The 22,139-nt window shown below is 50.6% G+C and overlaps 1 protein-coding gene and 1 long non-coding RNA gene across 3 annotated transcripts; both read left to right on the top strand.

Annotated features, from left to right (window-relative positions):
• Positions 1-3,219: 3,219 nt before the first annotated feature.
• LOC140686540 (uncharacterized) lies at positions 3,220-9,022 on the top strand. 2 transcript variants are annotated; one of them, XR_012060362.1, is made up of 3 exons: positions 3,220-3,404; positions 8,047-8,136; positions 8,797-9,022. It is a non-coding gene; the product is annotated as an uncharacterized lncRNA (long non-coding RNA). The 2 variants fall into 2 exon arrangements; XR_012060361.1 differs by lacking the exon at positions 3,220-3,404 and adding an exon at positions 7,552-7,726.
• An 8,725-nt stretch (positions 9,023-17,747) lies between these two features.
• Positions 17,748-21,929, top strand: LOC140686624 (uncharacterized). Its single transcript, XM_072940830.1, has 4 exons — positions 17,748-18,157; positions 18,577-18,853; positions 19,163-19,458; positions 21,795-21,929. The coding sequence occupies exons 1-4, from the start codon at positions 18,023-18,025 to the stop codon at positions 21,927-21,929; spliced, it is 843 nt and encodes a 280-aa protein (XP_072796931.1). The 5' UTR covers positions 17,748-18,022.
• The last annotated feature ends 210 nt before the right edge of the window (positions 21,930-22,139 follow it).

Genomic DNA, 22,139 nt, shown 5'->3' with positions numbered 1-22,139 from the left:
GCCTTATCACCTGGCAGCCGTGGGTCAGGCTGTCACCGACTCTGGTGGCTTAATCCTCAAGAATATTTAGATTTGCTGTTTTCTCCAAGGAGCCCATTAAAAGCCCCTTGGGGTCATTGGGACCCTGTTACCACCCTCTCCAGTGCAGTTCTCAATGCTCAGAGCCACGCTTGTAGTTCAAGGGCCTGTTCACCTCGGAAATGGGCAGTTGGGAAGTGATGCTCTGGGCTTGCAGCTGGAAGTTTGAACTCCTTGGCTCGTCACCCTCTGATGGCATCCGCTGACATCATCCAGCTGGAACAGAGGAGGGGGCGGTCACCACATGGCCCTCGGTGTCATCTGCAACCTGGCCTCCAGGTTGTTTGTGGCTGTTTTTAAAACTAGCCTTTCCCCTGGGATGAGAAATCAGGATTCTGTGATGGCGACTGTTAACCACAGTCCTCTCAGAAGCCTGAGGAGTTGACCTCCACTTGTCTCCACTCCTCCTGACTGACCAGTTATGAGGACTTAGGTGGGAGCTGACGGCCTGGTGTAAAGCTGCAAACAGCCCATCATTTGGGGTCAGGCCCTCTCTGAGAAGTTACTTTCATAACAAGATACCATTTATAGTAAGTTTTGTGATTGTTTCTATGCAAATTATTTCTAAATAATGGCTATTAAGTTCATTATGTGGCAATAATGATACGCCTGCTATAATCTCATATATTCATGGGCAGAATACAGACTCTGTGTGAGTGACCTCAAGATCCAAAGTGAGGGTTGAAATGGATGGCATTTTCTCAGGGAGCATCTGTTTAGACGGTGCTGGTCAAGCTGTCCTTTTCCTTCACCTGGGCAGGGCCTGGACAAGGTCATTAGGATGAGCTGGTAGTGGGGCTGGGCCAGGAGTCTGGAGATCAGAGTTTTAGCCCCCGTGAGTGACCGGGGGCAGGCTGTGCACACTGTGGAGTGTCAACTTTTCTGTGTGTAAAGTGAAAAAAAAAAAAGGCGATTGTCTTAGGGGTCAGGTTATTATTTTCCTGCAACTAAACGCCATATATTAAGAAGGTACTGAAACTCAATGACTTGTAAAGAGGAGTCATAAGGAAGGAGATTTCTTCACAATGTAAGGATTTTCAGACAAATGACAATAAAATAATGAATGCTCTGGAATTTAAAAAACTAAATAAATGCCCAGTACTTATAACCTAAAATGATATACAAAGAATTTTCCATTCTTCATATATTTCTGTTTGAGAAAGGTTTCCTCACAAAAGACCCCAAATAACCAAAACAATCTTGAAAAAGAAGAACAGAGCTGGAGAAATCGTGCTCCCTGATTTCAGACTATACTACAAAGCTACAGTAATCAAAGCAGAACAGTACTGGCACAAAAACAGACACATAGGTCAGTGGAACAGGATAGAAAATCCAGAAATTAACCCACACATATATGGTCAATCTACAACAAAGAAGACAAGAATATACAATGGAGAAAAGGCACTCTCTTCAGTAAGCGGTGCTGTGAAAACTGGACAACTACCTGTAAAAGACTGAAATTAGAACATTCTACAATACCATGTACAAAAATAAACTCAAAATGGATGAAAGACCTAAATATAAGACCAGATACTATAAAAATCCTAGGGGAAAACACAAGCAGAACACTCGTGGACATACATAACACCAAATATTTTTTGAACCAGCTCTTTGAGTACTGAAAATAAAAGCAAAAATAAACAAGTGGGATCTAATTAAACTTAAAATCTTTTCCACAGCTAAGGAAACCATCAACAACATGAAAAAACAACCTACAGAATGGGAGAAAATATTTGCAAATGATGTTACTGACAAGGGACTAATTTCCAAAACATACAAACAGCTCATACACCTTATATCAAGGAAACAAGCAACCCCATCCAAAAATGGGCAAAAGACCTAAACAAGCAATTCTCCAATGAAGACATACAAATGGCCAATAGGCACATGAAAAAAATGCTCAGTATCACTGACTGTAAGAGAAATGAAGAGCAAAACTACAATGAGGTATCACCTCACAACAGCCAGAATAGCCATCATTGACAAGTCTGCAATTGAAAGATCCTGAAGCGGGTGTGTAGAAAAAGTAACCCTCCCACAGTGTTGGTGTGAGTGTAGATTGGTGCATTGAGTGTAGATGGAGGACGTTATGGAGGTTCCTTTAAGAACTGAAAATAGACTTATGTTCCATGTGTTCCAGCAATCCCACTCCTGGGCATTTACGTACGAATCAGGACCCTTTCCCGACGTGGAAAGGGCCGCCCAGCACTAACGCAGCACTCTCTGATGCCTGTTCTCTGGATGAGCAGTTCTTGTATCTGATATAACCACACTCAGTTGCTTTCCTAATAAGCTATGCCTTTCACAGCTCTTGTGTTTTTGAATATACTATTCCCTCTGCACGAATGCTTTTGTTAAAGCTTTCCAACTTCTCCTTTACCTTCAAAACCCCATTCAGACTCAAAGACATAGTAAAAACAAAACAAAACAAAACAAAACTTATGGTTACCAGGGGGGAAGGGGGTAGGAAGGGATAAGCTGGGAGTCTGAGATTTGCAAATGTTAACTACCATATATAAAGTAGGTAAACAATAATTTCTCCTGTAGAGCACAGGAAGTATATTTGATATCTTGTAGTAACCTATAATGAAAAACAAAATGAAAACAAGTGTGCATGTATACGTATGACTGAAACATTATGCTGTGCGCCACAAACTGACACATTGCAAACTGACTATATTTCAGTAAATAAGTAAATAAACCCATTCAAACTGAAGTCCTCTGTGAAACATTTTCCTGTACCCCCACTTTCTTCTCCCCTCCTCCTACTTCTACTGTGGCCTTATCACATTACCTTATGCTTAGCCCTGTATGTGCAGCACACCTCCCACTGGCCCCATTGGTCCAAGAGCTCTCACATCCCCCTTTTAGTCCCCAACACAAAACCCAGGATAAAAGTCTGTTCTTTAAATCATAAAAACAATAGTGAATAAAGGTATGATAAAATAAAACACACTGCCAATTATAAAACTGCAGGATGTACTTGCTTTGACTTTCTTTTAAAGTCAGCAACTCTTCCTTCACATGAATCCGCCCTACAAAGCAGAGACGCACCCAGCCTGGCCAGCAGCCACACCCCAGTACAGCAGCAAACCACAAAGGGTACGGTGACTTAAAATGCTCAGTGGCAGAAGAGAACTGTAATGACTTTGAAGGAAACCTGTCCTCTCAGTAGACACAGAACCAGGAATGAGAGAATAAGGGGGAAAGGGAGGAAATGTGTTAAAGAAAATCCTATTTGGTGACAGGGGTTGGTGGCTGCTGTCGGCACAGTCTCCCCAAAGCCTTCTGCGAGCTGAACAGCACGGCCTGGCCTGGAGTGGAAGGTAAGTCTGCAGACAGCCGTCATGACCTCTGCACCATTTTCAGTAGGGTTAAGTGGTTGCAATGATTCTGGTGCAAAATACTCATGGAGTCAGTAAATTTTTTTCGTGGACTGATATATTCTTAACCCTAGGAATAAAAATAGCATTAAGACACATTCACTGTCGTGTCTTTCAAGACTATAATCTAGCATGGGAAACATACCCATAAAACAGTTACCCTGCAAACACATCTTCAAGGAGAGAAGGAAAACAGAGCAAGGTCTGTTACAGAGAAACCAAAATCAATATAAGGAGATATAAAAAGTACACGCTTACATCAATCTGAATATTAAACCATTTAGGTTGCATTTCCATATATTCCTTATAGTGAGATACATTTGCCTGTAAGGGGGGGTTCTGATATTTCTTTCTGTATATCAGGCTTTTTTCTGCCCTAGGTACCTATGTTTCGGACCCTTACAGACTGCTGGGAGGTGTGATTTACAGGGGAATATGGTTTCTACGTTTTTCACATTCTTTCTCCCTCTTGTATTCCAGATGATACATGACCTATAGGGTTTGACTGTTTTAATGACTCATTTTTATTGTTTGATAGGCTAACCAGAAACACAACTCCAAGCGTGCCAAACTTGCACGTGAGTGACACCATGCCATCCCATGTCCTCTGTCATGTCACCGTGAGATTATATGGCCCCTGTCATTTCTCCTATGTTGAACTGTCTCTCAACAAGCTCCATTTCCATGCACCCGTAACCCCACCCCCTGCAACCCTGCCAGGATGATTGATGACTTGCTTTTGTTATTACAGCATTTATCATGCATCAATAAGCCAGTTATAAGGAAGGGGTATAGATTAATTCACTGAAAGATACATCGATACATTCTCAATGACATTGCCTATTATTCAAACGCTAATGCAATGATATGGCAATCACAACACAAAATAAAATATCTCTGGCATAATAATAGTGGGCCATTAAATCACACAAATGTCTAAGAGCTCTCCAGGGAGTGTTAAAATCGAGCTGCCTAACCAGCCGGGGAAAAAAAACAATCTGAGTTGTCTTTTTCTTTTTCGTTTTAAGAGCACATCATAAGGAGAAAATGTAAACAACCTAGAATCATGTAAATTTTTCCCAAAATAAACATGATTAAGATTTCTCCAACGAATATACTTCTAAAACATGAAAATGATTTTGTTATATTTTTATGATGATTTCATTTAAACATGTCTTCTTTCTACTCTAGCAAAATATTACTGATCAGATAGCTAGTTATAAAGAATATTGATATATAGACTGTGGACAAAAGTAATATGGAGTGATTCTAGAGAAAGTCAGGGAGCAAACAAAAGGATATGGAATGTATTCTAATCTTCCTGTTTTTTTCCTGTGCATCATATATTTGACAAAGTGGTGATTAGATTAAAATGCAGGGTGAGGTATTGAAGAGGAATCTATTTTTCCCATATTTAGCTCATTCTTCATTCAGGTATTTTCAAGGGTTCATTGCATACGAGACAGTGTTCTCTGCTCAGGAAGTGTAACAGGAGATAAACCCAGTCACGGCTCCTGGTGTGAGTTTCGCGCTGCTGGAGGAGACAACAGGAAGCAGAACAACAAATGCATAGGGATAGAAGATGCTTGTGAGAACATAAAGCAGGATAAGAGGGACTGGGCAGGGTGCTATCTGATACAGCGATCTCTGGGCGGGCATCTCCGCTAGGGTGACATTAAGGAGAGACCAGAAGGAGGCGAAGAAGTGAGGAAATAGATCTCAAAAGGAAGAGACTTTCAGATACAGGAAGCACAGATCCCGAGGCAGGTCAGCGTGTGGTGCGTCCAGGAGCCGGTGGGGCTGCGGATCATGTGCTTGGACCTGAGCGAGCAAGAGAGGAGGATCAGGGAAGATCTCAGGTTAGCGAGGCGGGCGCCCTCTGGAGGCCATTGCAAGTACTTCAGCCTTTACCGTGAAATGGGAAGCAATTAGAGGTGCTCCCATTTTACCCTTCAAAAGGTGGCATCTCTCTCCAGTGAAAGGAGAAAATGAGTACAGCTAGGGTAAATGAGACTGAAAACTGTGATCTAAAAGCATGCGTCTTTAAAGGAGTCTCTGATGCTTATTAGATTAGAAACAGGAGACCATCGTCTTTCCAGCCAGCTCACTATCACGGAGAGAGAGGGAAGATGGGGACAGAAGACAGAATATTCTGAGGTTCTTTTATGGTTTAGTCAATGGAGTCAGCTGGGGGTTGGGGAAGGGACAGTGGCATAGCCACTTTATGTTTATATTTCTCATCTGTAAGTGGGGGTAATAATAGTGGCTGATGGTAACACAGTCTATTAGTTGTTGCTGTGTTTCTTCTTGTGTTATTGTTACTATTAAATTTGTTGTGCTGATGAAAATCAGATTTTTAAGCCTATGTTCTAAGACCTAGGTGTCAAACTGCAATAGATAAGCTAGCATCAATGAACTGTCCCTATGGAACCTTTTACAGATAGCGTATTGCCCTTCACTCTTAGGGACCTTGTAGCCCCAAATTGCAAAGTTATTTGCATGAAACTGATAAAAGTTACCTTCACCAAACCCTTATGCATTTTGGTGTAGGAACTTTACAATTTAATTATGAAGTAATTATTTAAATGTGAAACAACATTCAGAATGTGAAGATTAAATGTGACCAGAACGACTTTAATACTATCAGTAAAAATGAGGCCCAGTGAATCAGAAAGTTTAGAACTGGTTTCCATAAACAGTTATGCTTATATTGGGTGCTGATGCAAGTACCACTCTCATTCACACGATTCCCCATGCAGTACGTGGACACAAAATGCAGCACCTGAATTATAGCATGTGTATCCATTGTTATTCTATCAAATAGAAAAAGATTTCCATGAACTCTAATGGAATGACCTAGTGACCTAGCACCATTAAGAGCTTCTGGTGATAGATACTAGGTTTTAGATCTTTAATTAACAGTCAAATAAGCTGAGCTAACAAACTTTCTTGCCCTATTCGTTGCCATCTTGACCCAATAAATAGCCATTTGGATTTTGATAAATAAATCTACTGAGAACTGCTTGAATGTTTAAGGAGACACATAAAATTGAGGTTTAAAAATCAATGCTATTTCATCTGCTTTTTCCTTTGGGGAGATTATTTGCAGACAGAGACAAAAAAAATCACTAGAATCCAAGTTACATTTTAGTTTGCTTCAATTATCACCAGCAACATTTGCAAAGGCATGGATTGAATATAGCATCAGAATTGAAATGATCTAACTTTCAAATATTATACAGGTCCTCATTAGTAAGTGCCTCATCGCTCCAATGTCTCAGCTCTCAGGGGATAAAAAAGGCGAAGGCGGTCATCCGCATTGTGTTTGAGAGCATAGAAGGTTTCCATTTTCTCAATCCAGAGAAGCTACGGCTGTTCTTATAGATTTGCCACATTTGTGATTGTCACAGGCTTCAGTTACAAGAATAATGAATTTTCTTTTGAATAAATAGTTTTAAAATAAAAAATCACCCTGTGATTTGTGAACTTTTTTCTACTGTTTTCTACTTCATCACTTAGGTTGCTTTCCCCTGAGTCGTGGCGTTGAGAGGGCAATGCCTGAAACAGCGGTGACCTTTAGTTCTCTGCATTTCAGAATTTATTCCAGGCTTTTGCTTTGACTGTGTGTTTATAATGGTAGAAATCTATTTGAAAATATACTTCTGAAGGACAGTGAATGAAAAAGCAGGGAACACTGAAACCCTGAAATAATAGCTTTTGGAAGATGGCTCGAAAGTAGATTGCCTGCTTAGCCATTATTCTCCGATATTTTAAAAGTTTTGATTGAGGCATTTTCCACAGGCCGGCCCACCGCAGCCGCCTTGGGTCCGCACAGCCCCCTGCCGGCCGCAGCGCTTGCTGTGTCGCCGAGCAAACAAGCCTCCGCGGACAGGGGACGGAGCCGCGGCGCGAGACTGAGGCCGCGCGGGGGTGTGCGCAGACTCTTTCCTGTGGGGACTGCGCGCATGCGCACCGGCGGGGCGGGACCCGCGGCCGCTGCGTGGGGGGCCGGCCACGCCGAGGGGCGCTGGTCCGGCTCAGCCAATCGCGAGCGCCGGGTACCTCGGCGCGGGCGCTTTGAATGGTTCGTGGGCCGCCTGAGGCAGCGGCAGGCTGGCCCCGCCGCTGTCGTTTTGGGAGCTTTGCTGAGATCGGGAGGGGAACCCGCCCCTCATCCTTTCACCGGAGCCCCACCCTCGCCAGGCCGCGGGACTGGCGAAAAAAAAAAAAAAACAGCTGGGAAACTAAAACAACACTGACTTCAGGTAAGGGTTACCTCTTCGGATGGAAGGAAGGGAATGGGATAAATGAAAGGTGAAAAAGAAACTTCGAGCGTTTGTATATTATTTGATTTCTTAAAAGAAAGATTTTTAAATGCTAACATTTTCCCAGAATGCTTAAATTTTTTAAAGAAAGAAAATGTTACTATGTAATTTTGTTACATAAATACCCAATATATATTCATGCATATGCACACAGATATGCATATTTTATATCTAAACGTAAAAAACATTATTCAATGAATAAAATTATAGAAATTTTATAATTGGACTGTATTCTTTTTCTTAAATTACGGTTCTTTCAGGTACTTCAGGGCTCCAGAGGTTGCCGGGAGATGCACATATCCAAGAAGGCCAGGCCTCATCAGGGAAGCAGGACGGAGCCCCAGGTGCAGGTAGGTCAAGGCAGGATGGGGATGCTGGGGATGGTCGAAGGCAGGCAGGGAGGCTGGAGGTCGGGCAATGTGGAGGGAAGCATCGAGGTCTATGTGGGGCACAGGTAGGCCAAGGCAGGTTGGAGTGAGGGGCGCTGTGTGGGAGCGAAGTAGGAAGGGAGGGGAGGGGTGCTTCAGGAGCCAGGGTCGGGGTATCCCCCCCCCACCTCCTGACACCTCCCAAAGCAGCAGCTGAATCCCTCCTGAGCTCGCTGTCGGACAGGCCCAGCTTTGGCATCTGCATCGTTGCCCCAAGTTGCTACACAGCTCCCCTCATCTGGATCCCCCTGGCCACTTTTCTTCCCCGCCAGCGACCTGTGCTCAGAGGCCCCGCTGGCTGGGACACCAGACCCAGTGCACCGTCCCAGGGACACCAGGGGGATTCCCTTGTTCTGTGAGCCAGTGTTCTCCAGGTGGACAGGTTTCCATGCCTCTCCTCCCAATGTGCAAGGCCTTCTTTCTAGGTGCTAAGGCCCTACACATTGACCTGTTTGGGTTTGTTTCTCGGCCTCCAATTTTACCCCGTCAGATGACTGTCCATAAGTTTATAAGAAGCCTTAACACCTGGGAGGGCAATGTCCACTTCTTGTTCTTCTTCCACTTTATCTTGGCTCTTCTTAGAAATTCCTCATCCCCCACCCCTGATGTCCAAGTCCTTGGCTGCCCTGAAGCAAGAATCCTGGTGCTGGATACCTGACCAAGCTCCTCTTGGTACCTCTCCATCCACAGAGGAGCCGCATACTCTGCCCAGTGGCCAAGAACCCTCAGCTGTCTTTGCTGTATCTGGAGTGGAGTGCGATCTCTCTCCCTTTTGGCACTAGCCTTGAATAAACTCTTTCCTACCATTGTTAACAAGTGTCCGGTGAATACTTTCTCCTCACCAGCAGCACCGTGGAGCCTGCCGCGTGGCGGTCACAGCTCAAGCACACCCAGGCTTACACCCTCAGTTACTAGGTTCCCCCCACACGCCCGCATGACACAGAACCTGAGAAAATCTGAGCGCTTCCAGAGCGTGGAACCCGCGCACCCCACCTCTCCTCCAGCGCGATCTCCTGGGGTCTCCTCCTGCGCCTCCCTCTGCCCACGGCTTCCCAGTGGTCCAGGCTCCCCACTGGCAGTTCTCAGGTCTCCATGGTGACCGCGCTCCTCTCCTGGCCATGCTTCGCACCACCCACAGGCTCATCGGGCAGGAAGCTTTGGAAGGTCCAGGGCACTGATAAAACTTAACCTGCTCTCAAGGGGGCCAGAGGCACCCACTGACATTCTCTGAGGATGCAGGAGAATTAGCATCTGCCACAATTAGGGCCCACACTCCACTCTGGGCTGGGATGGATTTTTTTCTCTAAGTCACCATGAAGCCATCACTCAGTCTTCTAAATGCTTTTCCCAACAGCCCTGGATTGCGCTGTTTCATCGAGGCCTCTGCCTGGAGGTGGCTGTCCCCATCTGCCCAAAGGGCCCAGGACTCCCTAGGTCTGCATGGGGCACAGACCAACAGTGAGGCTGGACCCTAACTTCCATATTTCATTTCAGGCAGGCAAGAGTTTTTCCTATTGTTTTATAAAAGATTAAAATAGCGGGAAGACACTGGTTAGAGAGACTAGTCATGAGGAATTACAAATAATTCAAATCTTCTTCCCTGGAATCTCACATTTAGGTGCAAAAATTGAGCACCGAAGTATGCCCATCCACTGCTCCCACCTGTCACGAGATGGGGCTGCTCATCAGAAGGAGAGCAGACCCCAATGCCAGGGCCCCGAAGGAGGACAGGGTGACTGCATTGTACAAAATGACAGGGTACGTGAAACACACAGGAGTGTCTTGAAAACATCTACACAGTTGTCTGTTTTTCAATTATATTGGCCACGGAGTTTAGTCAAGCAATTTTTTCCCTTTATTTTTGTTAAATACGATTCCAGAAAATATAGTGCAAACACTCAGTAGAAAAGTTGCAATTAAGAAATGTACATTGACATTTAACATTTCAGTCCATTCACTTTGTTTTTAAATAAAAATAGGACAAATTATTCAATGACTTGTCTCAATTTAACAATCTTGGAAAAGACTGGAAGCTGCTCTAGTGTCCAGTGGACGTAAAAATAGACCCGTATTGATTATACAAATCTATGATGAGAAGTTACCCAGTGATATTGAGTTCTTGTCCTTCTGACACAGACATCTCGTTTCCACGTCTAGAGAAGTGTTCTCAGGGAGCTCTACTGGTGGGAGGATGTGTCACCCGGGCCACTCTGTGCCCAGGAAGGGACACGGAAGGGCTGAAGGGTTCCCACAACCCTTCTCAGTGAGTAAAGGGAACCCAAGAGTGGGCTTTGGGTTTACCTTAAATGAGAGTGGAATCTGCTGCTAAGAGGTGGCCATGATCACCTTACATCACCTCCGCGTGTGCAAGGTGGTGTGCCGTCGGTGTGCACGAGAGATGGGGAGGGTGCCCGGGCGAAGTGGGGGCGCTTCAGGAGGGGTGCGGGAGCCGCTAAGGTGCATGTGCTAGGACCCGCCAGGGTGGGACACTTTGCGGCCAGCCGTGAGACGACGCCTGGTGACCGGGGCATGTCCCTTTGCGCATGCTGCGTGTCTTGGAATCCAAAGTAAGTGACACACAAATAAGAACTTCACGGCATGTGATGCTGAGTGCAAAGGGCTTGTGCAGCCACGGTTTCGCCAGGGGCAAAGGCAGAACTGCAGGCCTCTCTGGGACTGATGCCTGGGTGGGGAGAGCCAGCACTCCAGGCCGGCAGGAGAGGCCGTGGTGTCTTCGTCAGGAGTCCCAGGACGTGGGAGTGGTCCCCTGAGACGTGTGCTTCGTGCCCGACCTCAGGGGGCATGGGAGTTGCTGGTGAGAGGCAAGAAACAAGTTCTGGCTGCTGGTGGGCCCACTGCCCAATGCACGTGCCCCGGGGAGTGAGAGCCCGCAGACGGGATGCTGCGTGGCTGTGCCTGCAGGCGGCCCTGCGCATCTTTACAAAGCCCAAGTGGTGGACAGATCTCTTGGGGGTTGGTCTGGGACTTCCTCGCTGTCTAAACACCAATTCTTAGTCAACGATTGCCAGCTGTTTTGGAATCCAACCCATCCAAAGTCTGATCTGCCTGGAACCACAGAAGTCAGTGCCTGGGGGAGCCCAGTACACCCGTGCTGCAGCGGCTGCCAACTGCTCACCATCCATCACGATCCCCATCTCGCCTCCTGCACATTTTCAGTGAAATCTGCTCTTGTATGTCCTGTCATCCCCAGGAACGTCCAGTGACCACCTACACCGCTCCACAGAATGACGGGGACACGGGAGGCCTCTGATCAGGCATTGGGGGCTGGGTTGGCTCCACATAAGTGGAGAAGCGTGTGGAGTATGAGGGCACCTGGGGGCCCGCGGTCTCCCCCTGGTTGGTCTCAAAGAGGCCTTACGGAAAGAGACTGGACAACTGTCCTCACTGAGGGAAGAATCTGTGTTTTCTAAGATGCGCTGGCAGGTGGCGCTGCCGGATACACTTTTAGGATAGAATGTATGCTAAGATAAGGCAGGGAGTTTTCAGGCCAATGCTGTATGACTTTGCTAGAGATCCGTTGTTAAAGCAGAGGCAGGGCTCAGCTGACAGTCCATGTGCTGTTCCAATCTCACAGCATGAGGCCTAAGTGAGGGTGACTCTGTGCCTGGGCACATCCGGGGATGGGCGGTGGGGCAAACCCGATGCCTGGGGACCCGCCTGGCTGTTCCGATCCAGCCGGCCAGGCACCGCCACCACCGTGCACGCTTGAGCTAAGGGCTCCAACAACACCAGCACAACTTTGCTGGTGTCACTGTTACCTGAGAGGTGCTGACCTTGAGTGGCTCCCTGGGTAACTGGGAGGGAGGTGGGTGGGGGGCTGCCAGCTCTTCCCTCCAGAATCCCTGCACCAACACCCACCTGTGTCTCTCCCCTCAGGCCTCCACGTATACCCAAAATCTAAACACAACAAAACGAAACAAAGGACAAACTACGGAGAATGGGACCAATTCAGTGCCTTGAGGCTGCGGGACTTCAGTAAAGGAAGAAAGAAAAGAGACTTTCTCCCTCTCTAGCAGATGTTGGAGACACACGCCCAGGCACCACTGGGACTTTGGTGGGAGTAAAGGCCAACTCTGTGTCCCAGAGCTGCTGCCCCCTCTCCTCCCGGGGTCAGGATTTCTAGGGGAAATCAAGTCATGGCCGTCAGGGAATTCCCAGGGGGAGGCAGTCGTCTGTCCGTATTCCAAGACAATTTGTTCTTTATATGAATCCATCTTAATCCCAGGAACAAATAACTGATTTTAATTTTGCTTACGCCATGCCATTCACACACACACACACACCACACACACTTGCATTAAGCATGACCTCTGGCAGAATAATTTCTTTATATCTTAGAGAACAGAGTTGATATGGAACAGATTTTGTTTTCAGAGTAATTAAGGAATACAAATGTCTGAGTCGTTACCACAAAGTAAAGTCGTGTAAAGAAGTCTAGCCCCAAGGTGGGAACCTTGAAATTCAGTTTGTTATGAAACAGATGATGGAGGAGACAAATTCCGCTGCACCATCACAGGACCTGCCTCCACGACGTGTGCGCGCACACGAGACATAAGGGAAACTCCCTGAATCCTTTCCAAAGCATCCTGTGGCATCCCAGAAGTCAAAGTTCACCAGGTGCTCCCCGTCTGGGGTGCCGGCCCCTGACCCCGAGAGGGAAAATCTAGGTCAGATTCCAGTTGCTGGGGCTGGGCCCATGGTCCATGCTGGTCTCACTGGCCGCCCTGCTGGCCACGCCAACCCCAGTCCCAGCCACTCGAGTGCCCCCTGCACCCCACGCTCCTACATTCCTATGTTCAGCTGCTCCACCCACACTGCCTCCCTCCCAGGCATGGGGCCTGGCTGTGGCTCTTGCCCATCAGGTCACACAGAATCAAGGGTGCCCTCCCACCACTGAGGGACTGGGCGGTGGTGGACAACTGTCTGTCAGCGCTCCCTGGGGCCAGCTACCCCTGCCTTGGACGGGACGCCCTCGAGCTCCTGAGTCCATCCCGGGAAAAGTCACAACACTATTCCCCCCACCGCCCACTTTGCCAACCACTGGGCAACTGGCCTGGACTTTTCTTGCCACATATGTCGCTGGACGATGCGTACTGTGGAATCGGAGCCCTTCAAATCTCTTTGCCGTACCCCAAAGTCAACTTGGAGGCCTGACCCATCATGACCGGCCTCCTGACACCCAGGTGGGGGTTCCCGTCCTGCCTGCTGACCTCTGGGCCTGGCGACACAGCTCCCAGCAGACCTTGAACCTCCTGATTTAGACCCACCCACAGCCTCACAGCCTAAGGACTTCTGAAGCCAGATGAAACCCAACGCGCCGTATGGAGAAACGTCACGTCTTTCGTCATCCACTGCAGTACCTGGAGTATTACATGAAAATGAGAGGCTGCTAGTGCAAATTCGACTTTCAAAGCAAACCGCAGCTGGGGAGGCGGGATGTTCAGGCCCAGGGACACTGCCGAGGCCGCCAACTGTCAGCTGGCCACAGCTCACCCCTCATTTATTTCACCAAACCAAAATATTTTGAAACTCATGGTCTCTACGGAGTTTGGATTTTTGGTTTTTGCTTTGTTGCTCTTTTGTTCATTGAAGCCATTACAAAACCAAGGATAAGTCAGTTTCTGGGGAGTTAGTTACACATAACTAATGGGGCTGCATACTGAGAATGACAAGTGTACCAGCAGATCTGTGACCCCTCCCAAGAGCGCTACTCAATGCAGGGCACAGTGTGACCTTGCATTTCCTGCGTGGGCGACACACACAGAGGCAGTGGTTGCCTTACGAGTCATGCGTGCGGGGCAGGGGCAGGGCTGGCCACACGGGTAGACCAGCAGGATCCCAACTCAGGCGATCACAGAACACACCACGCAGAAGGGTGGGCGCACCCTGGAACCTAGATGGTTCACCTCCTGGTCAACCTGGACATGGTGACAGGCCAACCCAGACTTTCCTTCTCGAGAGAGAGGTGAAACCAGGGATTCAAGCACTCTATCCAGCTCACTCCTGGGACGATGGTGCAGGATTTCTATCAGCTGCAGACAGAGCATCGTGTCTCTGAAGGCTGGCTGGATCCTGCCTGAGCCCAGAGCCCACCCATCAGCCAGGGTTTGGGGGTGTCAGTCCCCATGGTGCCCTGCAATCTGGGAAAACGCATACACGTGGCTTGTCTCTGAATCACCAATCTGCTTTGGACCAGACCTGTCTGTACAGTTTAGAATTAGTTATTGCTTCAAGTGACAGAAGATATTGGAAGCCCTGGTGGTTTTGGAGTCAGATAAACATGGCAGGCTCAGGGTGGCTGGGTTTGGGGGTCCACCCTGAAGACACAGACCCCGGAGTGGACCGGCCCAGGGTCAGGGTCCATGGAAGTATTTGGAAGTTTGAGGCTGTCCTCTACTCTACTGAGGCTGAAGCACAGGAGGCATGCAAGGGTCTAGAGGGAACACACGGAATGGGTCAGTTCAAAGGACAGGAGCCACGCCAAGCAGGGTGTGATGCCTTGGGAACCTCACACACCGGCTACGGCGGGCTGTCCACACAGGCGGTTGTGCCTGTCTTCATTTTGGTCAGAAGGAAACAGGCAGCAAATGGAAGCGGTGCACTATTTAAAGAGCATCTTAAATAATTTAGAGGTACTCCCACTTTGAAGGCGCTAACATTTGTACACGAGAATTGTACAAGGTTAAAAATAACTAAGGCAGGATCATAAAGTGTAATCACAAATAAAAAGAAAGTTGTTGAACAAACCCCAAAGAACGTTATGGATCAACGGGGCCCATGTGCCCGCAGGAAGCAGGTAGGGTTTGGAACTGTTTATGATGGAGGAGGTGCTGCTCACAAAGGGGAACCTCTCTGTCTAAGCAGAACCAAAGACCCAAAGGCTTCCCACGGCCGCGGTAACAGCTGGCCACACGTTCCATGGCTTAGCCAATACTCGTAGTGTGTCCCATGGCTCTGAGGATCTGATGTCCCGACACGGCCAGGCTAGGCTCTCGCCCACAGGCTCAGTCATGATCTCACTCAGTTAGACGCGAATTCAGCGCCCGTGGGAGTGGGTTGTGGGAGTGCCGATCGCTTACTCACTAGCTGATGGCAGCAGCGTCCTAACCTTAGACTGGCTGTGGCCCCTCAGATTTACACAGCAACCTCATGCTTTGAATATTCCTGAACACCTCGACTGCTACGTCCACTGTAAGGGGCCACGTGGTCACAATGAGCAGACAAACACGGCACAATATTCCCTCCTCAATTTCTGGCCTGAGCTAACGTTGCTCATGAAGATCCTGCGGCTCCTGCCACTACAGTAGTTCCTGCTTCTCCTGACGGTTCCGAAGTTCCTGCTGCTACAAAAGCAACCACAGCTCCCACTGTTTCCGAACATCCTGAAGATGCTGCAACTGCAGCTGGAATACTGAGCCACAGAGAGCATGTGCAGCTGTCATCAGCCCGTGGGGCTGAGCTCCCTCTGTGCCCAAATGCACTTTCTTCTTGAAAATACCTCCATGAATCCCCTCCAGCACCCGAAATTGACTTCCATTCCCCTGAAGTCCTTCGTGATTATTTTTCTTGACTTCCAACTCTTTCTTTCATATCGGTTATGGTCTCCTTTATTTTGCCTTTGAAAGTTTCTTTGAATAAAATATAGACTTGGTCCCTCTGAAATTGTGCAATTCAGGAGCACTGGGTGCCTTCACGATGCCGTGCGACCATCACTACCATGCAGGCTCACACCATTCCTTTCTTCAAAGTAAAAACTTGGATCCACAGCACGCACTGCCCCCCACCCCCTCACGCCCCAGCCCCTGACAGCCCCGAGTCCTCTTCCCCTCTGGGTGTCTTTACCTCTCCTGGGTGTTCCCTGTCAATGAAGCCACAGGAAAGCTGGCTTTGCGTGCCTGCCCACGTGGCTTAAGCGGGGGCTGGTGATGTTTTCCTTTGTTTCCACTTGAAATTGCATTTTGATTATTTGAAAGGGAAATCCAGGTGGGCTAAAGAGGTCATGTGCATAACGAAGCCCTTTCGGTAACTCTGTGCATAACCTCGGGGGAGGCACTGCTCTTCCCCCTGTGACACCACAGACACAAGACACAAGGGAGATGCTTAGCTCTTCCTGGGGCAGAAACAAAAGCACGCAAATCAAGAAACCAGCAAAAGCCCAGAAATATACCCGGAAAGACACTCCACGACCCGCAAGGTCCCAAGGTTGGAGAAAGGCTACACATCCCCGGGGTCCAAAAACCCCTCGAAACCCAGTGCTCTAAACAAACACAACACACACGGGCAGTTCCAACGAGAGGCACAGCAGGGGGCCAGTGTGCGTTAGACGTGCTCGACCTCTCGGGGGAGGACACAGGCAGACGGACACACTGTGGAGACAGCACTGGTCACCATGACGCTGGCAGGTCTTTAGCCTGGTGACAGCCAGCCCTGGTGACAACGTGAGGAGGCAGAGGCCCCAGCAGATCCCCCGGAGGGGTGAGACAACACACACTCCTCTTCAGGGAAACAGTGAGCAGGACGCATCAAAGGGCCACAGGCGCAGCAGCCCTTCCCCGGCAGTGCCGGTCCTTAGAGCTGACCCCACCAAAGTGCTCGCACAACTTGCATAGAGGTTTGTACTTCAGCACCATGAAAAGAATCACTATGTCATCAAGGCATTTTCACAAGTGACCTGCCCTGAGCCCTAATGATACAAACACATAAATACACAGATACGCAGGTAAATGGACACGCACATGCATCCAGGAAAAGAGACAGAGAGACTGAAACACAGACAGGCAGAGGGAGAGAGAAACAGAGAGAGAGAGAGAGAGAGACAAGACAGGCGCTGAGAGACACACAGGGGGAGAAGGAACACCGGAGCTGGGAACGAGCGGAAGTCACGCCCATTTTCACACGTCACTCTGCATGTCACAACCAGGTCCCAATGTCCATCCACCCTGCGGGGGAGGGTGTGGTGGGGGCTCACACGAGGACACGTGACCAGAAGGCATAAAAGCTGAGAGCATTGTGGGGCAGCCAACCCCAGGAGCAGAGATGACACACTGGGCCTGAATCTAAACATGACACAGTGACCCAGGAGGTGGTATGTCAGCAAGAACGAAATCACAGTTATGTTCAGTTTCTCCCCTCCCCCCCACCCCGACCGGGAGCTGGGAAGCAGGTGGCAAGGGGAGTGACTTTCTCCGGACCCCAGGGCAGATCCCACCCAGCCTGTGTGGGGTGTGCTCTGCGCTCCGCCAGCCCTCTGTGGGGCCCTCCCTCTGCTGAGTCTGCGCACGAGCTCCCTGGGATGCCAGCCCGCGGGGCTGACAGGTGCGGTAGGTGTTTGTGCCTCTGGAGACACGATGGCTTCCCCGGGACGGAGGGGCCAGGATGATCCCCACTGTGCCGATGGGGGACTGGGGAGACCCTGAGAGGCAGGCGGCTCGTCCAGGGTGACAGCACTGCGGGCGACGGCGGGCCGGGTCTGAACCCAGCTGCCTCCTCAGAGCTGGCGCCCTGGCTGCATCCAGGCCTCCGCAGGGTCCTGGGCAGGGGGGCCGAGTTGGTGTCACTGTGTGCGGACACGGCATGGGCTGGGAGCTGAGCAGTCAGCAGCCCAGAGAGGCCCTTGGGGAGCTCTGCGGAACGAGGAAGCTTGGGGAAGGGGACCCCAGGAAGTGACCTCACTTCCCTGGCAACCGAACCCAACACAACTTAGAACCCAGGTCACCGGGCACCCACTCTGTCGAGAAGCCCCTACTCAGCTCACCCGGTTGGTCAACTCACTTCAACTCAGTCACACATGTTCTGCTGCGTCCCAACACCCCGAGGCCGCGGCCCCCGGAAGGCCCGCAGCGAGGGCCTGGGCCAGCGGTGCCGGCGCTGGCTCAGCTCTCACCCCAGGCGCCTCTGGCCTTTTGGCCACAGGGACCCAAAGGTAACCCAGGGAGGCCCGGGGCAGGCCCGCCCAGGCCGGGCCACCACTCAGACCCCACCCGGGTATAGCCCCACATCCCCTTCCCTTTGTTGGTGGAGGTGGGCAGTCATGTTGGGCTGGGGTGGGGGTCCTGCCTCAAGCACGAGCAGGTCAGAGGCCTGGGGGGGGCCTGTCACGTCCGCACCCCGGGTCCCAGCTGGCGGGCTGGGCTGTGGCCAGCCGGGCAGGGCCCTGCCGCCCGAGTCGAAGCCCGTGCCCTCTGGCTGTGTCTCTTCCCTCCCGGGTGGCCATCTCAGCTGACCGAGGTCCCAGTCTGATCTGGCAGCAGAGGGTCGAGCGGGCAGAAGCGGGAGTGGTCCTGGCCGGGCAGGGCTCTGAGACCTCCGGGCCCGGCCCGCTGCCACTCACTGTCATTGCAGAGCCGGACAGTGCAGGAGCCGCTGGATCAGGACACCCACGCCTCCTCCCCGAGCGAGGGGCCGCTGCACGCTTCTCAGGGCCAGCACCAGCTCCGGGTGAGTCTGCACACGGAGGGGTCCCCGCCACCGCGACGGCCTCCTCCCCAGAAACCGCCCAGGCGTCACGCCAGGGTCCTGCCCGCGGCTGACAGGCAGCTCAGCAGACCCGGCTCTGACCTGGAGCAGCTCCCTGGGAGTCAGGTGGAGGACCAGGAGCCCACCGAGGCACAGCCCCAAGGTGAGAAGGGCGGGGCCGGTGAACGTGCGGAGGCGAGGGAGGGCCGAGGGCTGGGCCACACAGGGAGGCGTCCCCAGAGGCTGCTGCTGGCACCAGAGCCAACATTGGTCTCAGACCACCTGTCTACACGAGTTCAGTCACAAAACACATCCTGTGGGCACTTGCTGTTGGGAGCTGTCCGGAAAGCTCTGGGAAGACGTCTGGCCTTGAAGAGGCCCACGGAAAGGGAGGCACGAGCCTCAAGATTTCCTCTCTCACAGCACGAGCGAGCACCTCCACGAGACTGAAAGCTCTCTCCACTTCCAACAGTCACAGATCCAGAGCAGGCGGGGGCAGGGGAAGATGCCAGAGACCAAAACCAGGACCATCAGGATCCAGCGGGAGACCCCGAGCTCCCTCCTGCTGCTCCTGCAGCTTCTGCAGCTCCAGCAGCTAACGCTGCTCCTGAAGATCCTGCCGCTCCTGCTGCTCCTGACGATCCCGCAGCTCCTGCTGCTCCTGAAGCTCCCGCAGCTCCTGCTGCTTCCAAAGGTCCTGAAGATGCTGCACCTGCAGCTGGAACGCTGGGCCACGGACAGCCAGTTCAGGCGTCACCAGCCCCTGGGGCTGAGCACCCTACCCCTCTGTGCCCACCCGCACCTTCTTCTTCACAATCCCACCATGAATCCCCTCCCGCACCCGACCTTGACTTCCATTCCCCTGAAGTGATTTGTGCTTGCTTTTTCTTCACTTTCCTCTGTTTCTTTCATATCGGTTATGGCATCCTTTATTTTGCCTTTGAAAGTTTCTTTGAATAAAATATAGACTTGGTCCCTCTGAAATTGTGCAATTCAGGAGCACTGGGTGCCTTCACGATGCCGTGCGACCATCACTACCATGCAGGCTCACACCATTCCTTTCTTCAAAGTAAAAACTTGGATCCACAGCACGCACTGCCCCCCACCCCCTCACGCCCCAGCCCCTGACAGCCCCGAGTCCTCTTCCCCTCTGGGTGTCTTTACCTCTCCTGGGTGTTCCCTGTCAATGAAGCCACAGGAAAGCTGGCTTTGCGTGCCTGCCCACGTGGCTTAAGCAGGGGCTGGTGATGTTTTCCTTTGTTTCCACTTGAAATTGCATTTTGATTATTTGAAAGGGAAATCCAGGTGGGCTAAAGAGGTCATGTGCATAACGAAGCCCTTTCGGTAACTCTGTGCATAACCTCGGGGGAGGCACTGCTCTTCCCCCTGTGACACCACAGACACAAGACACAAGGGAGATGCTTAGCTCTTCCTGGGGCAGAAACAAAAGCACGCAAATCAAGAAACCAGCAAAAGCCCAGAAATATACCCGGAAAGACACTCCACGACCCGCAAGGTCCCAAGGTTGGAGAAAGGCTACACATCCCCGGGGTCCAAAAACCCCTCGAAACCCAGTGCTCTAAACAAACACAACACACACGGGCAGTTCCAACGAGAGGCACAGCAGGGGGCCAGTGTGCGTTAGACGTGCTCGACCTCTCGGGGGAGGACACAGGCAGACGGACACACTGTGGAGACAGCACTGGTCACCATGACGCTGGCAGGTCTTTAGCCTGGTGACAGCCAGCCCTGGTGACAACGTGAGGAGGCAGAGGCCCCAGCAGATCCCCCGGAGGGACGAGACAACACACACTCCTCTTCAGGGAAACAGTGAGCAGGACGCATCAAAGGGCCACAGGCGCAGCAGCCCTTTCCCGGCAGTGACGATCCTTAGAGCTGACCCCACCAAAGTGCTCGCACAACTTGCATAGAGGTTTGTACTTCAGCACCATGAAAAGAATCACTATGTCATCAAGGCATTTTCACAAGTGACCTGCCCTGGGCCCTAACGATACAAACACATAAATACACAGATACGCAGGTAAATGGACACGCACATGCATCCAGGAAAAGAGACAGAGAGACTGAAACACAGACAGGCAGAGGGAGAGAGAAACAGAGAGAGAGAGAGAGAGACACAAGACAGGCGCTGAGAGACACACAGGGGGAGAAGGAACACCGGAGCTGGGAACGAGCGGAAGTCACGCCCATTTTCAAAGGAAAGATACTGAGGATGAAAAGCTTATTTCATTTATTCCAGAAAGGAAGCTACTCATAAGCTATCTTTATTTGAGAAACCTAATTCTCTCCTGGTCATTTATTATGATGATATATTGAATGGAATATAGATATGTTCCATTCAACATATACATATTTATATGCAACAAAATATATATTATACATAAATATATATATTAACACACTCAATTTTATATTCTATAAAAGCAACCTGAAAGAATTTGAAGGGCAGAGTATACAGTTCTTCAAAAAGCCACCTTGCAGAACACATTAGGCAATGTCTTTCCTATTTCTCTATAACTCCAATGCTAGCCAAACGAGCCAGTAAGCACCCTAAAGATCTGTAATGAAGGGTGCCTCTCTTTGCTACTTTTATGCTTTTCATGTCCAGAGCATAATCGGTGCTAGGAAGAAACTGATGTTTTTGGCCTTGGACCTCAATGTCACTATGCATTTGGTTGGCTTAGACTTTCCAAAGAATAAAATCATCCCTTTGTCACGTGAAAGAAACTACCAGAAAACAAAATTGGCAAAGGAGAGTTATAATTTCCTATAATGAAAAAAGAACCTACCTTGTGAGAATGGAAGATTTTCCAAATTGTAAACGAGTCAGATCAGTTGGGGGGCTGCGTGAGCCAAGGGCACCAGCCCCCTCAAGGCAAGCAGGGCGCGGGCGACTCGAGAGTACGGGCACGGGGTGGCCTTGCGGTGGCTCCAGTCCTCGGAGGCTTCCGCGACCATCACCAGAGCGCCCAAGCGGAGGGGGCACAGATTTGGGGCCACGGGAGGGATAGGGAGCAACAAGGGCTCCAAGGTGCTCCGGGGGGGGAGCCACAAAGTCTCCGGTGTGCTCCCCATGCCCACAGCTGTGGACCCCCGGCTCCCAGACCGCCGGCGACCGCCCTCCCCGCCCCGCAGTGGCCCGCGCGACCTCCCTCCCCCCGTGGGGACCCCGGGCGGCAGCCACCGCATCCCCCTCCTTCCTGCGCCCCGCGCCATAAGCCCCGCCGCCGCCGCCGTACTCACCTCAGGGGCGCAACCGGCACAGCCGGCCGTCGGCCTCGTTCCCGCCGAAGCTTCTCGCTGCGGTACTCCCCGCGTGGGCGGGCTGCTCCCGGACGGTTGCAGGGGCTTCAAGGGTGCGGGGGCGGGGAGCAACGAACCCAAGCGCCCCCTGCTGGCATTTTCCACAGGCCGACCCACCGCAGCCG

Source organism: Vicugna pacos, chromosome 17, assembly GCF_048564905.1.
Source record: "Vicugna pacos chromosome 17, VicPac4, whole genome shotgun sequence".
In the NCBI taxonomy this organism is placed as follows: Eukaryota; Metazoa; Chordata; class Mammalia; order Artiodactyla; family Camelidae; genus Vicugna; species Vicugna pacos.
Note: the sequence above shows the minus strand (reverse complement) of the source record. Positions and strands in the feature narration are given on the sequence as shown.

Coding starts and splice junctions, on each gene's coding strand:
- LOC140686624 (XM_072940830.1), top strand. CDS start 18,023: ATGTTCTGCTGCGTCCCAACACCCCGAGGCCGCGGCCCCCGGAAGGCC. Junction 18,854..19,162: donor CACCGAGGCACAGCCCCAAG/GTGAGAAGGGCG, acceptor CACTTCCAACAG/TCACAGATCCAGAGCAGGCG. Junction 19,459..21,794: donor AGGCGTCACCAGCCCCTGGG/GCTGAGCACCCT, acceptor CCATGCCCACAG/CTGTGGACCCCCGGCTCCCA.